The sequence below is a fragment of the Equus przewalskii genome, chromosome 1, assembly GCF_037783145.1.
Source record: "Equus przewalskii isolate Varuska chromosome 1, EquPr2, whole genome shotgun sequence".
Classification (NCBI taxonomy): Eukaryota; Metazoa; Chordata; class Mammalia; order Perissodactyla; family Equidae; genus Equus; species Equus przewalskii.
The window spans coordinates 158,257,891-158,274,010 of record NC_091831.1 but is presented as its reverse complement, the minus strand read 5'-3'; the positions used below and the strand labels follow the sequence as shown (position 1 = coordinate 158,274,010).

General features: G+C 42.0%; 1 protein-coding gene across 2 annotated transcripts; it reads left to right on the top strand.

The window, feature by feature from the left end:
- Nucleotides 1-6,084: 6,084 nt before the first annotated feature.
- Nucleotides 6,085-15,582, top strand: METTL3 (methyltransferase 3, N6-adenosine-methyltransferase complex catalytic subunit). 2 transcript variants are annotated; one of them, XR_011530064.1, is made up of 11 exons: nucleotides 6,085-6,417; nucleotides 10,404-10,621; nucleotides 10,719-11,123; nucleotides 12,123-12,298; nucleotides 12,838-13,054; nucleotides 13,282-13,469; nucleotides 13,849-13,887; nucleotides 14,066-14,199; nucleotides 14,295-14,360; nucleotides 14,531-14,643; nucleotides 15,295-15,582. XR_011530064.1 is itself a non-coding variant. In XM_008528804.2 (11 exons), exons 1-11 carry the CDS (start codon nucleotides 6,318-6,320, stop codon nucleotides 15,404-15,406), a joined length of 1,743 nt encoding a protein of 580 aa, XP_008527026.1. In that variant the 5' UTR covers nucleotides 6,092-6,317; the 3' UTR covers nucleotides 15,407-15,526. The 2 variants fall into 2 exon arrangements, 1 of the variants encoding a protein (XP_008527026.1); XM_008528804.2 differs by having other exon boundaries at nucleotides 6,092-6,417; nucleotides 14,066-14,174; nucleotides 15,295-15,526.
- Nucleotides 15,583-16,120: the final 538 nt, after the last annotated feature.

The following is a 16,120-nucleotide window of genomic DNA, read 5'->3' as shown; positions in this document are numbered from 1 at the left end:
TTCAGAATTTTTTTCTTTTTTTTGCATTTGTAAGATTATAATACCAGTGAATCTTAGTGCTAAAGGGATGGGACTGGTAAAATGATTTGCCCAAAGTCACTCAGCCAGTTAGTGGCAGAGTTGGATCAAGAACCTGGGTAGGCAGAATCCCAGTCTTAGCACCCCACCAGTACTTGCTTCCTCCTAGGTCATTAAAGTCTCTTGATATGAGACTGGCTGGAATACAGAAGGGAGGAAATGAGTAAACCTATTCTTGGCTCAATTCAAGGTACAGAACCCAGGTTTGATTCTAGTTGCCCCCACCAGAGCAGTAAGGGCCCCCTTTAAAAGGTACTGGTGAAGAGGAATACATAGGAATCCTGTGAAGGCGACTGGGGAAGAAACAGCTCCTGTCTCTTTAATTCCTGGTGAAGCTTTATAAATCTGTTTTTCCTTTCAGCCTATGGAAGGAGGGGGGTCACCAATCCTTCTATTCCCTTTACCTCCTCTACCCGCATTGGACATAGATAATGCCATTTAACTAATTAAACTAGACTTGCCCTCTGTTTAGATGCCAGTTCCCATTATGGTAACAGCTGTCAGTGAGGCTTCTGCTGATGGATACTTCCTTGGCCAGGTCAGCGCTGAACCTGACTCCCCGCCCCCTCCTTCATAGCTCTACTTTATTTTCCCTTCTGTCCTCTTTTCATTCTGCTTTTTCTTCTCCTGTCCTCCTTTTTCTTCTTTCATTGACCCCTCTTTCTGATAGCGTTTTTTCTCTTTCTCTCTTCACCTTTAATTTGTTCTTTCTCTTTAGAGCCTTTAGTTTCTTCCTTCCTGCAGCTCTCTCCAATCCCCACCCTCAGCCCCACCATTTCCCACTCTCAATCGTTTTTCATTTGGTCATTTTTTTGGAGGTGAATCAACTCTAATTTGCTGGAAGGAGCATGTGAATAAGTGAAGCTGCATGAAATATAGTGGATCAAATTTAAACCAGATAGATAAAAAGCATCACTGTTATAAGAAGCAAGAGACAGCTTCTTTGTGCATTCATTCAGTTAATTTCTGAAGATTTATTTTCTTTCAGAGACCAAGTGTTGGGTAGGTACAAAAGTAAATAAGTCACACTTCTGCCTCTAGGGAGCTCAGTCTAAGAAGAGGAAAAATGTGAATATATTTTTATATGGTGGTAGTAAATATTATGGTAAACACAAACAATGGCCTGTGGGTTCCCAGAGAGGGAAATAACTAACTCACGATGCAAAGATGGAGAAGGGGGAGGGGCACACAATTCTCTTGAATTTGGCTTTCTTAATAATCACTCTCAAATATATGAACTCAATCCATACGACAATCTAAGGCCCAATGCAGTTACCGTTTAAGTACTATACTAAGTCCCCTTTGACAGGAACAGAGATGTGCTGCTTCAGAGATGTTGCTTCAAGAAAGAACTGGTTATGGGGTCGGCCCGATGGCATAGTGGTTATTAAGTTCACACGCTCCCCTTCAGTGGCCTGGGGTTCACAGGTTCAAATCCCAGGTGCAGACCTAGCACCATTCATCAAGCCATGCTGTGGCAGCATCCCACATAAAAGAGAGGAAGATTGGCATGGATGTTAGTTCAGCAACAATCTTCTTCAAGCAAAAAGAGGAAGATTGGCAACAGATGTTAGCTCAGGGCCAATCTTCCTCACAAAAAAACAAAACAAAAAAACACCCCGGTTACCTAGCTGAAAGAAGCCTGGATAGATGACAGCCTCCAGCTGTTCTGCTCTTCTCCAGCCCCTGGCCAAAGACTAAGCAAAGTGGTGGGTGGTAGAGAGGCTTAGCTATTCCCTTGGAACCTAGGACTCTAATGAGCAGTTCTGGCTCTGGAACTCCCCACTGAGCTGGCAGAAACTTTGTCAGGTCCGCATCATAGTCTGACAGCTCTCCCTGCCCAATCCCATTTTCTCTCCCTTTACCTTTTACAAGTGTTACTCCCCGGTAAAACTTTTGGACTCCTAATTCTGTCTCAGCATCTGCTTCCTGGAGATTTCAACCTGTGTCACCCCTGAAAAAGGCCTAGATTCTATCGGCACATTTTTCTCTCTCACAAACTCCTGCTTCTGGGACCTTGGTTACGTTCTCTGCAACTTCTTAGGAAACCAAGGAACTTCTGTCTCCTGATCCCCGAAACAGACTTCATTGGTGTTACTCTCAATTAGACGCAACTTTGACTTCCCTTTACGTTTCCTTGTCTTTTCTAATGTTTAATAACTGATTGACAAACCCCAGTGGACATTTTGCTTTTGATCAGATAATAAGAAACAGTAAGGACAAAAACTTAAGAAAAAAAAACATTTGGTCAAAGAACCAAGTAAGAAGTGCAGTACATGGTGAGTACTGTGGATGTTTCACTAATCCACTGCTGTGTAACAAACCATCGCAAAACTTAGTATCTTAATAATTATGTATTTGCTTGTGATTCCATGGTTTGTCTGGACAGCCCTCAGCTAGGATGACTTGTCTACGTTCCGTGTGGTGAGGGGTGAGTTCATTCAGGTAGCTTCCATTTGGGCTGGAGGATCCAAGATGGCTTTACTCACTTCTGGCTGAATGGCTGGAATGTTCGAGCGTTTCTCCTTATAGTCTTTCATCCTCCAGGGCCTCTTTCCTTTCGAGGTCTTTCAATCTCTATGGTATATCTCTTCCTCTCTCTTTCTCTTCGAGTGGTCTATCTATCAGGATAACTGGACTTCCATGAAGGCTCAGGTCTCCAAAAAGACAAAAAGCAGAAGCTGCAAGGCCTCTTAAGGCCTAGGCTCTGAAAGCCACAGAACATCACTTCTGCCACATTCTGTTGGCCAAAGCTAGTTAGAAAGCCAGCTCAGATTCAAGAGGAGGGGAAATCAGCTTCACCTCTTAAAGGGAAGAGTGGCAAAATCACACTGCATAGGGGCATGTGGGATGTGAGCCACTGTTGTGGCTAACTCTGGAAACAGTCTATCACAGCACATATGAGGAAAATAAATGCAATGCGTGCAGCACTCATCTGCTCACAACTAGGCTTACACTCTCTCTGGTCTAGAAGAGATCTGGGTGAGTTTTCTTGCTCCTCTCTGCACTGCTCAGGGTTGTATGCAGACTGACTAAGAGTGGGCAGACAAGAAAGTAGTGGCTTTCTTTTGAGCAGAAAACTGGTCATGAGGAATCTAGAAAGAATCCCTCTATGAGCAGATCATGCTAAGTGGCCCTCTTGTGCTCCTAAAGTTTGCCTAATTTACTCCTGTAATAATTTACCCAAAGTGAATGTGAAAGCAAAGACTTCTGGGAGCTGCCCTTGATTTGATTGCCTTTCAGGAGTACCTGTGTTACTTCTTGGGCTTCCTCTGTAGGTGAGAGGAGGCAATCCAGGCCTTAGGTATCCTGAATTCTACCAGAGACTGAATCTCTTCCACTAGAAAATCCTTCCTTTCCTAGACAAAAATGTTTATACTGTTTAGGGCTTGACCTGCAGAATTCTGGGTTTTTTTTTTAAACTTTTAAAAAAATTTTTCCTTTTTCTCCCAAAGTCCCCCGGTACATAGTTGTGTATTTTTAGATATGGGTCCTTCTAGTTGTGGCATGTGGGATGCCGCCTCAACATGGCTTGATGAGCAGTGCCATGTCCACGCCCAGGATTCAAACTGGTGAAACCCTGGGCTGCTGAAGCACAGCGCGCCAACTTAACCACTCTGCCACAGGGCCGGCCCCTGCAGATTCTGTTTTTTAAGGTGAATCAACCCCCTTCACTTTCCAAGGCTGTATCCAGTACTCTCTTTCTCCTCCAAGACTATTTCATTTTACTGCCCTATAATTTCTGTGTATTTCATTTCTATGTGTTAAGGACCTTGAAAGAAACAGTGATCTTATAACAAGTGAGGGATTCAGATTTGTGAACAGTTAACTGTAACAGTGCTAGAATATAGCAATAATGGGATTATTTTACTCCGCTAATAATACATGTGTCTAAACATAGGGCCACACGGGATACATCCCAAATGAAAGAACAAAACATCCCTTGTCAACTTTCTTGAGGGAAGTTGCTAAACCAAGGTTATTTTTTTAAATTAAATTAAATTTATTATTATTATTATTATTTTTTTGAGGAAGATTAGCCCTGAGCTAACTACTGCCAATCCTCCTCTTCTTGCTGATGAAGCCTGGCCCTGAGCCAACATCCATGCCCATCTTTCTCCACTGTATATGTGGGACGCCTACCACAGCATGGCTTTTGCCAAGAGCTGCCATGTCCGCACCCGGGATCCAAACTGGGGAACCCAGGGCCACTGAGAAGCAGAACATGTGCACTTAACTGCTGCGCTACTGGGCCAGCCCCTAAACTGAGCTTATTAAAGGGGGTAAAAACCCTCAGGTAAAGTAGTCTCCTTGAGTAGTCTTCCATGGTCTCCACTAGCCAACTTTCCCAAGAGGGTTTCAGTGGAGGAAGATAGCATTTTTTGCTTCTAATTTAGGGTAATCCTGAGACTTAAATGTCCAGAGATGGGTCCATATTCATTTCTGTTCCCTTTACTTCAAGGCTCAGATACAAAGTTACACACCTCAAAAGATAGTGTGAATTACCTACTAAGTAAATTAAATTCAGAAATGGGATAGAAATAAATATTTTGATCACTACTAAATTTCCACAGTACCTCACACATAGTAGTCACTCAATAAATATTTGCTGACTAAATGGATGAAACTGCCACATTCCAATACACATACATACATCTTTCTTCTTAATAGCCCCGCTTCATATTCATGCTTTCCCTCCCATTATTATCCATAACCAGCTTCTGAGCTAATTAAACGTCGTATCATCAAACACTTAGTTACAAGAGGCTACTGACCATTTCCCCTATCTCTAACTCTCCTTTCCCCCCATCTCAAACCAATTAGAACAGCAGATTAATCTTAAAACACTCCCTATTCACAAACCCTAAATTATCTCCTGTTGTATTCTGAATTAATTGCAAGCTCTTTACTCAGGTAACACATACCTTTTCCAATTTGGCCTCAAATACAGAAACATAAATATCCTCCCAGATTCCCAAATATAATTCACTATGTTCTAGCAAACTAATCTGGATTAGAGGGGCATACATCCTCCTTTCCTAACTCTAGTCTAGACCTTTGCTTTTATCATGTCATTGGCCTGGAATTCTCTCCCATAGCTTTAGTGAAGCTAGAACTGTCACTTCAAGCCTGAACCTTGATGCCACCTTTCCAACGCCTTCCTGGGTCATCTGGGTTTGGAGTCCTCCTCTTCTTTGCAATTACGTTTATCTTTTAAAGCCTATGCTCATGCTGCCTTATGCTGTAAAGATGGCTCAATATTAATAAGCTGGGTTTTAGTGCCTTTAGGAGACCAGAAACTCTTTGAAAACAGGAGCCATGGCTTTTCAAGCTATTCTTTCTGACACATTGGATAAATCAGAGGTTCCCAAATACTTCCATTCAGAAAACCCCATTAAAAACAAGTTAAAAAAACAAGGAACTTTTGTATTTAAAAGTTTATTACACATACAGAGAAGTGCACGTACCAAAATATTTTCATAAACATACTCATGCAACCAGCTCCCAGAATAAGAAATGCAATGCAAGCAGAACCTCAGAAACCTCCCCTAGTGCCCCCTTATGAAGACTATTTTAATGTATTACATACAATACTTGCAGATTTGGTATAAGTAAGAAGAGTGAGCATATGTACTTGTAGATCCCTTATAATATCTCTGCTCCATCATTCCTCCTCCTCCTTCAAAGAAGTACGGGCACACACCCACAGATTGGAAACCAATTTAATAGTTGTATCTTTGTAAATGAACGCATGGAAACATAAGCCTACAACATCTTCAGTGGAAAAAGTATGTCAGTATTAAACTGTGAAAAGGAATTAGTGATCTTTCATTTTCAAAATCTGTACTATACGTGCAGCTCTACGAGCACGTTCAAAACCCAGGTCAGCTCACAGGACTCGCCCTTTAAATCTAACATGGCCGCATGCGCGTCTACAAGCAACATGGCCGCTCTGCCAGGCACCAACATGGCAACCACAGCCTCACGGCACCCGGAAGCACGCGAGAGCTCCAATAAAAAAAGTATCCGCCATTCTGCCAACACCTAAGGTGGCTCCCTTTTGAGCTTCAAAGCGAGGGCGAAGACGGAAATGACTTTTCGGTCTAGTGGATCTCCCGGGATCTCTTTCCTGTTAGCCTTGGGTGTCCGCGTGAGAATTGGATATTTCCTGAAGCTGGGGCTGGGAGGTGCTAGTCTGCCGCGCCTGATTCGAGACGTGTCCGGGTTGGGAGACTAGGATGTCGGACACGTGGAGCTCTATCCAGGCCCACAAAAAGCAGCTGGACTCGCTGCGGGAGAGGCTGCAGCGGAGGCGGAAGCAGGACTCGGGGCACTTGGGTGAGGCTCGGGGCTGTCGGGTCGCTGCTTAGCCGGCGAAGGCGGGAGGGGACCCTGGAGAAAAAGACGGCTCCAGAGTCGGCGCCCTTCCCCAAGCGGCCATTTCTTTAACGCCTCGTGGGTTAGTACTCTCCTCTCCGCTCGGCAGCACAGACGCCGCGCCCTCCGGCAAGTAGTCGCGGTTTCTTGCCACCCCGGGCCTTGGTACCTCCAGTTCACCTGCCTGGGACGGGTGCCCGGGCCCCACCCCCGTCCGCCTTGCTGACTCCTCTGTCTATGAGAATGTCGCCTTTGCCGAGGCCTCTCAGCTACCTGTCCTTTGAAGCATCAAGTCCCCTTTTGTTGCTCCCATGGTGCCTTTTTCTTCCTTCGGTTATAGCGACTGCTTTGTACTGGTCATTTCTTTGCGACTGTGGACACCAGAGAGTAAGGACCGAACCTTAATAACCACAGTGCCCAGCGCAGTGGCCCTCACAGAACTGGCACTGGGTGTTGCTAAATGAGTAGAGAAACTGGTATTGTCGTAGGCATTTACATACCGAGCGGGAATCTGAAAACATTTGTTTCTTACTTTTTAACTTTTTCTCCCCTCCCGTTGCCCCCCGTGTCACAGTCATAAAACTTGAAGGAACTTCAAAAGATTGTCAGCTCCTGCCCACGGCCCCCCCCCGCCCCCATCCCCAGTACAAGCCCCGAATTATTTACGGCAAATCAATGATAAAGATCTGCAAGGATAGGGAAACCATACCACCCTTGTGGTAGCTTGTTCCAGTGTTTATATACTCGAGTCCATCTCTAAATCTGATCTTGATGCATATTAGGTCCATGCGCTCATCTTCTGGCCCCTGGAACTAGAAGATGCCTTGGCAGGACTCTCACACCATAATAAATAAACATCTATTGAGTATCTACAGTGTGCGTTAGTCTAGTTAGACAAAAATAAGTAAGGTATTGTCCCTGCCCTCAATGAGTTTGAAATTTTAGTTGGGGATAAAGGATTGATACTTATAAAAAGTCAGAAATACAAAATGATGTATGTAAAATGCCAAATGAATGAGTCCACAATGAGTGCAGTGAAGGGAGAAGTAACAAGAATTGGTTTAATCAGTGAAGGCATCGTGGAGGAGTTGGCACTTGAAATTTGGTCTTCAGGGTTGTATAGGACTTAGAAAAAGAGAAGTTAAGAGGGCAGAGTGAGTAGAGGAAGAAGTGCAAGTCATATGATCAGGAATTGATTAGCAATCAAGCATTGGAGTAGTTAACTGAATTACCAAAGAGGGAGAGTTTTTTTCTTGATAATATAAACTTCAGTTGCTTTGACGTCTTATTGTGATTCTGTTTTCTGTTTTCTTCTTATTCTTTGGTTTCCTGTTTCTGAGCCTTTTATTTTATGCATATCGATTTTAGATAGAAAATGTGACAATTACATCTCTGTCATAGACAAATGACCCAGTTGCTTCTTGATTTATCATAGACTTCTGTTACTGGGCTTAAGTATCCCATCAACTTTTTCAAAAACACCATTTTGGAAGAAGTGATTGAGGCATTTCTGCTATATATATGTATATTCCTGAAAAACTGCTTCTGCAAAAACCTGCATTAAAAATAGCAGGGCTTATAGAAGAGATAGGTTTAGAAGAAGCCTGCTGAAAACCTATAACTTTGTTACTGGTGCGCTTATGCCATTCTACTAAAAATAGCAGCATAGTTGAATCTCTACTGGTGTTTCTACCTTTAATGAAAGTCATTCCATCTGCATAGCCTGTATACCCTGGGGCTCCTACTTCCTGCTTGCATCCAGCAGTCTTGTTTTTGTTTAACCAAGGGAAATGTCTTTGCAGTTTCTTCATCTGAAGTTGTAGCTTCCCAGATAGCTTAACATAGTGCCAAGTGTAGCACTTCTTGAAGCCACTAAACCAGTCATATTTTTTTAAAAGGCATTTCTGTAGGAATCTCACTTTTTTTCCTTTAGGTATTCATATATTGCTGAAGTTTTCGCTTTAACTGTGAGAAAATTTGCCTGTGGGCACTTCAAAACATTAGCATGATGAAAAACATCATGTATGAACCAGCAAGTTTTCCATGTTATTTTGACAGTCCCTTATTTGCTAATTGCGTATGAGCTGATTTGCACTGAATAAATACATTGTAGCAAAACAGATTGTACTTGGATAATATTTGAGAGAAGTCAGAGAAACAAACAAACTGTGGAGTGTGTTGTAGAGGCCCTTCAAGTGATCATCAGGTAAGCAACAGTGGGATTTGGGCTATCTGGATTAGTTGCTCAATCAGCAAAAAAGAAGAGGGGCTAATAGTTCCCTTCTCCTGTAACTAGAAACTCACCAATTTACTACATTTGGACACTGTAGGTTATTGAGTTTTCACTGTACATATTTCAGTAAGAGGCAATCTAGCTTTGTTCTGTCACCTCCCCATATTGTCCACATGGATAGCCTGTTACTCCATTTTAATCCCCTCGGCCTTTTTTGCAGTGTAGAAAGCTACGACAGCTTTGGGTGAGTGCATTTCTTCCAGGGAGATTTATTTAATTTAGTGTGGAATAATTTGTTTTACCTTCAGCAGTGGCAATTGGAAAAGGGGACCTGAGAATTCCAGTAGTTGTTTGCTTTAACAAAGTGATCTACAAAATTAATCTTTCAGAAACCACTATATCACTGTAATAGATCATTGACTATTTTGTGTTCAGCTTTGTCTTTGTCATTTTAGAGACAAATGACATCTATCTGTAGTTTCGTGGGTTTTTTAAATTCCTTAAAAAGGCTGTAATTATTTTTGCTATACTTCTTTACACATCTCCATTTCTAAATTCATATTCTTTAGATGAATGAATCTAATTGCTCTCAGTCATTTTAAGTTCCACTTCACTTTTCCATGGTATTAACCACACTTTGGTATTAACCAAACTTTGTACCTATGCAGACCTAACCACTAAGGCCTTGATACTTCATCCAGGTCCTTGCTAAACATGTTTAATAATTTTGACAAGATTGTATTCTCCCTTGAATGTAAATACTTTTTTTTTGGATGTAAATATCTCTTGACTTGTATATCCACCTAATAATGCATGGTTAAGACTCCTAATATATCCATCTAATAATATGGTTAAGACTCTTATAAAAGTGTTTTTGAGGTTGTGATTAAACATATATTGTCTTCTGTCCCAGAGCTTTGGCTGATATTTGGTATTGTGGGAATAGGTAGAGATGAAACACACAAATTACCCCAGCCTTTATTTAGCTTATTTCAAAGAATACATTTCTTTGAATGTTAGAATTCTTAGGAAAACATCCTGAGAGTTTAATATTTCATCTCTATTTTAACTAATCACAGATTTTAGCCTTTCCCAAAGGTAATATTTTGTCCTGATTCGAGTTTCTTAAATCTCATTAAGGTTATGGTGGCCACCCAGCTCGCGAAGTAGTAGACTAGATGATCAAAATAGTTAGGAAATATCACTTGATGACCAGCAAAGTTTTATAAGATTTTTGTGTTTGAGTGTTAAAGTCCACATCATTTTAACCCCCAACACTCTCATTTTGTACACCTTCTGATGGCCAGTGGCCTTAATTCAGTAAAATTCAAACTCCATTTCTCAAAAAGATCTGATCACAGCTTCAGCTGTTGAAAATATTTCTGGCTTTTAAATTCAGGTTGATTATATCAGTTGTCATTTAGAGTGACTGAAGGAAGGTGGTATGGACCTTTCAATCTACCATGCTGCTAATTTATTTCCTTTGAAGCACAGCAAGGACAAGGAATTAGGAAGACATTTCTCACCCAATAGAGAAAAGGTAAGCAGTTCCCAGAAAATCCAGGATTGTCTTGTCAAAGCAGTGAATACTTGAGTGTGATTGAGGAAATCACACGAGTGCTAAATTTGGTCATAGGATTTCCTGCATGAAATGAATGAATGTATAGACCAACAGTGGTTGCCCTTTTTCATTTTCACTTGTCTTCATTCCTAGATCTACGGAATCCAGAGGCTGCACTGTCTCCAACCTTCCGTAGTGATAGCCCAGTGCCTACTGCACCCACTTCTGGTGGCCCTAAGCCCAGCACAGCTTCAGCAGCTCCTGAACTAGCTACAGACCCCGAATTAGAGAAGAAGTTGCTACACCACCTCTCTGATCTGGCCCTAACATTGCCCACTGATGCTGTGTCCATCCGTCTTGCCATTTCCACGGTAATGAACTGATAAGACAAGGTTGGGATCTGCCACTTTTTCTTTTCTTCAGTTCATGGTCTGTGCCTTATTGCCCTCCCCTCCCCTCCTTCCCTAGCCAGATGCCCCTGCCACTCAAGATGGGGTGGAAAGCCTCCTACAGAAGTTTGCAGCTCAGGAGTTGATTGAGGTAAAGAGAAGTCTCCTACAAGATGACGCACATCCCACTCTTGTAACCTATGCTGATCATTCCAAGCTCTCTGCCATGATGGGTGCTGTGGCAGAAAAGAAGGGCCCCGGTGAAGTAGCAGGGACTATCACAGGGCAGAAGCGGCGTGCAGAACAGGACTCAACCACAGTAGCTGCTTTTGCTAGCTCTTTGGCCTCTGGTCTGGCCTCTTCAGCATCAGAACCAGTCAAAGAACCAACCAAGAAATCAAGGAAACATGCTGCCTCAGATGTTGATCTGGAGATAGAGAGCCTTCTGAACCAACAGTCTACCAAGGAACAGCAGAGCAAGAAGGTGGGTAGATGGAAGTGCTTTCACACATACTCTTTGTCTTATAGCTTTGGTTGAGAGGAATTTACCCTTAGGGCAAGGAGCAATTCTTAGAAATGAGGGTTGAGAGCAGTGGTTCTCAACTGGGGGTGATTTTGCCTCTCTCCTTCTCCCCAGAGGACATTTGGCAATATCCGGAGGCATTTTTGGTTGTCAGAACAGGGGAGTGCTACAGGCATCTAGTGGGTAGAGGCCAGGGATGCTGCTAAGCATCCTACAATCATAGTAGGACAGCCCCACACAACAAGCAATTATCTGGCCCCAAATGTCAATAATGCCAGTGTTGAGAAATTCTGATTTAGAGAATCTTTGTCATTGGATCTGTTTGGAAGAATCATCAGATCAAGGGAAAAGGAATCTAAATGTAGAATCCAAATATAGAAATAGAGGGAGAAGAAAGGAGATGAATATTGGAAGACAGTCATATGTACCACTAGTTATGAAAATTGATGATTAAACAATATGCATTGGCAGTGTAGTAGTTCTTTGTATAAATACTGGATCCACATGAGTTTGCATCCATTTGCTACTTCTAGCTGTGTGAACTGAACAAGTTAGTTAACTTCTCTTGAGCCTTGATCTTCTCATCTGTAACGTGAGGATAACTAGTATACCGTTACAGAATTGTTACGTAGACTCTGAGCTAAACAGTAAAGTGCTTAGCACTGTGCTTTGGTTCAGTACCTAATAAATATGAGTGGTTTTTGTGGGAAGGAGTGCTTTCTTGCAGAGGGAGGATTAGCGTGCTTATCAGTAGGAACGAGGCTGCTTGTATTTTAATTCCAACCCAAATGCAGATTTGTGAGAAAGGTGACAAAGCTCTTCCAGGACTCCGATTTTCCCATATTAAGTTAGCTCATTTACCCCTTATAGGACATTAATGTCAAGTAGAATTTACAGAGGTGGTTTAAGGGCTAATTTTATCTCCAAACCCTTTTAAATCCAAGGCTGCTTCTGTCACAGGTCAGTCAGGAGATCCTAGAACTATTAAATACTACAACAGCCAAGGAACAATCCATTGTTGAAAAATTTCGCTCACGAGGTCGGGCCCAAGTGCAAGAATTCTGTGACTATGGAACCAAAGAGGAGTGCATGAAAGCCAGTGATGCTGATCGGCCCTGTCGCAAGCTGCACTTCAGGTCTCTTGGGAGGGGAGAGGTGGGATGGGTCTCCTAGAAGCAGTCATTCCTTTTCAGCACATTCCTTCCAGTCATAGGAGTTCTGTCTTTAATTCTGTTATTTAGTCTAGGGTTTGTCTATGACCTCTGGACTGTGAAGGTATACTTTCAGAAGTAGTGTTCCACAGGAGGGAATACGGCTGTACTCACAAGTAGATGTGAGATTTTTTTTAAATGCCCCTTCTTGCAAAAGCAAGGCATCTCTGTCTCTGAGCTCTCAGGTTAGTGTTTTATTCTGTTCTATCGAGCAAGCCATTTGTTACTTCCTGTCATAAGGAAATTGAGTCTTTGCTCAGAGAGGATTTATAACTCTTTAGTGTAAATTACGGATTTCCATGTCACCTGCCTCCCTTTTCTGAAAACTCTTGGAGAAGCTCTAACGAGAGAATTTTAGGAGAGGGTAATAAGACAGGAAATTTTGAAACCATTTGGAACTTGAACTGTGGGATCTAACTTTGGAACACCATTTCGATTCTGATTCTCCCTTTTTACTTCCCCAGACGAATCATCAATAAACATACTGATGAATCATTAGGTGACTGCTCTTTCCTTAACACATGTTTCCACATGGATACCTGCAAATATGTTCACTATGAAATTGATGCTTGCATGGATTCTGAGGCTCCTGGGAGCAAAGACCACACACCGAGCCAGGAGCTTGCTCTTACACAGAGTGTTGGAGGTGACTCCAATGCAGATCGACTCTTCCCACCTCAGGTACTTGTCTGCTCAGAAAACTGATCTCAACTTACGGACTTGCATCTGAGTAGGGCAGCTGTACTTGTAGGAAAGCAGGGCATAGTCAGCAATCTGTCTTGCTGACTGGGAATGGAGTGGGATACATATGCTTATAAGGGAGAAGGAAAATCAAATGGCAAAGAGGGACTGGGGCCATGAATCTGAGAGTGAAGGAAGGGAAGATGACCAAATACCACCTCATGCAGTGGATCTGTTGTGATATCCGCTACCTGGACGTCAGTATCTTGGGAAAGTTTGCAGTTGTGATGGCTGACCCACCCTGGGATATTCACATGGAGCTGCCCTATGGGACCCTGACAGATGATGAGATGCGCAGGCTCAACATACCAGTACTGCAGGATGATGGCTTTCTCTTCCTCTGGGTCACAGGCAGGTAATGCAGTTCAAAGATATGTAGGTATGGGCAGATATAGTACAGAGTGAGTACCGGGTGGGAATAAAATCCTGGGTTTTCCTAGCCTTGCTATTAAATATATGACTGAATCAGCCCTTTTTTTCCTACTGAGACCTAATGCCTGTTTGTAACACAAATAATACCTTGATTTCTATTTAACTCTACATTTGTTCTTTCTGAAAGGTAAGGACATTGAACATAGATACTTGTTTTATCTTCCTTCTTTGATCCATCCTATTGCCCTAATGGTGTCTTGCATGTTCATATTCACTGAATGTCTACTGAAAACACTTATCTGTCTTGAAGGGAGAAAAAATAGGGGCATGGATGTAGCTGTTTAACCCTTCTTTCTTTCTAGGGCCATGGAGTTGGGCAGAGAATGTCTGAACCTCTGGGGGTGAGTAGCAACCATTGTGTTGCTTTCTTTTGAGGGAAATACACACACAATTGCTATAGTTGAGATATGGGTTCCCTTCTCCCGGAGTATTCTCTGTGACTGTTTGCTTTTGTAGAGTAGATAGTGCTACCCCTAAACTGTGAAAGCCTAATTAAAGCTCTAGTTCTTTTTTCCACAGTTATGAACGGGTAGATGAAATTATCTGGGTGAAGACAAATCAGCTGCAGCGCATCATTCGGACAGGACGTACAGGTCACTGGTTGAACCATGGGAAGGAGCACTGCTTGGTGAGCAGCAATGTGGCCCAATTCAGTAGGTGGAGCAAAAGAGGAATTGTTGGATTTCTTATTGAGAAAAAGTTCAAATGCTGGGGTTTCATAAGATAATCTGTTCTCTGTGGCGGGCAGGTTGGTGTCAAAGGAAATCCCCAAGGCTTCAACCAGGGTCTGGATTGTGATGTGATCGTAGCTGAGGTACGTGCTTTCCCAGGTATCCAAAGGTTCCACATTGTAATTGGTATCAGTTACTCAAGTCAGGTGTATTCTTAGCTCAAGTTCTCTCATTTGGATCATAAACATAAATGGAAAGCCCTAGAAAGGCAATCTTGCGTAACTTAAAAGTAACTAGAGCCTTTATTTCCTAGGTTCGTTCCACTAGTCATAAACCAGATGAAATCTATGGCATGATTGAGAGACTATCCCCTGGCACTCGCAAGATTGAGTTATTTGGACGACCTCACAATGTGCAACCCAACTGGTAAAGTGACCAGAGAACATGCTAGCCCCCAAGGGCAAAACTGTTTATGGTCAAGGACAGAAGTTAGTAGAGCTTCACTTCACATTCCTCTACTCTATAAATGGGCTTCAGAGGATTCATAAACCACCTACAATTGTATTTAAACTGTTTTATGGGATTCTGCATTTCACTGGAAACCCAACAGGCTTTAGGATTCAAACCACTGCTCTCTCAGGTCTCCAATTGATTTTACAAGATCTTCCTCAGTTAATCTATAGGATGTATTGAATCTGCCCCCTGGTGGTTACTAAGAATCTATGTATTACCTGTCAACAATTTTAGTATCTTTCATCCTGTTAGAGCTTAAATGACATGCTGCTAGCATTTTACTTATCCAAAGAATACTCACTGGCAGCACCAACTTTGTGAAGTAGGCCTGGTTTGCCATCAGTTATTAACCCTTAAGTAATACAGATCTAACCTGTTTTAACACCACAATCTGTGCCCAATTCCTAACCAGTCGTATTTTAATATTAAGGTCTTTTAAAAAGAATTGGCATGACTATTTGATGAGATGCTAGGTAGTCTTAATAAAAGGTAAGCATCTTTTAACAATATTAAGTCTTTTAATTCCAGGATTTGTGGTTTGCCCCTTCTTTCCTGTTGCTTCAGGATCACCCTTGGAAACCAACTGGATGGGATCCACCTACTAGACCCAGATGTGGTTGCCCGGTTCAAGCAAAGGTATCCAGATGGTATCATCTCTAAACCCAAGAATCTATAGAAGCACTTCATCACAGAGCTAAGCATCCAGAGCCATGGCTTTGCAGGCTGCACCTGAAAAGTAATATTTGTACAATAGCTTTTTTCCTTATTTAAATAAAAGTTTGTATTGTAGTTGGGATTTCAAGGTCAGATTCTGGCTCTGCCACTTAAAAGTATCTGATCTTATGTAACTCATCTCTCAGTATGATTCCTTGTATGTAAACTAGGAATATTACCTACCTCATTGGGTTGTTGTAAGGGCTCAAACTAAATGAATACATGGAAAACATTAAGATGTTGATTATACTGCATAGGCTCAAAGTGACAGCAATTAGTACTACATGAACATTGTAATCAAGAAGGGGTTCTCGGGGACAGTACTTTTCAAGGTAAGATTTGAGTTTCACTTAAGGTTATTATCTTTAGGGCCAGCATGCTCTAAACATTTGCTTATTGTTAGAACTAGGTGGCTTTGCTAGATTATTCTTGAGCTTATTTCCAAGAAAAATGAAATAAGCACATCTTAGATTAAATTTAAATAAGTGCCTAGGGTATGCAGAAAATTAGCTTATATATTATGTAAGTGAAAACACCTCTGGCCTTTGTTTTAAAAGATATTTCATCAAACACAAGTGAACACAACTTCTTTAGACTTTGGTGAAACCTCATATTAATTTAAGGATGTAGAGGTCTGCCGTTTACACTCATAAACTGTGATAACTCAGATAAGGAG

Bases quoted from the DNA above. Each gene is read 5' to 3' on its own strand.
- METTL3 (XM_008528804.2), top strand. From the start codon at position 6,318: ATGTCGGACACGTGGAGCTCTATCCAGGCCCACAAAAAGCAGCTGGAC. The intron at 11,124-12,122 runs GTGGGTAGATGG...CTTCTGTCACAG, and splicing joins AGGAACAGCAGAGCAAGAAG to GTCAGTCAGGAGATCCTAGA. The intron at 12,299-12,837 runs GTCTCTTGGGAG...TTACTTCCCCAG, and splicing joins TGTCGCAAGCTGCACTTCAG to ACGAATCATCAATAAACATA.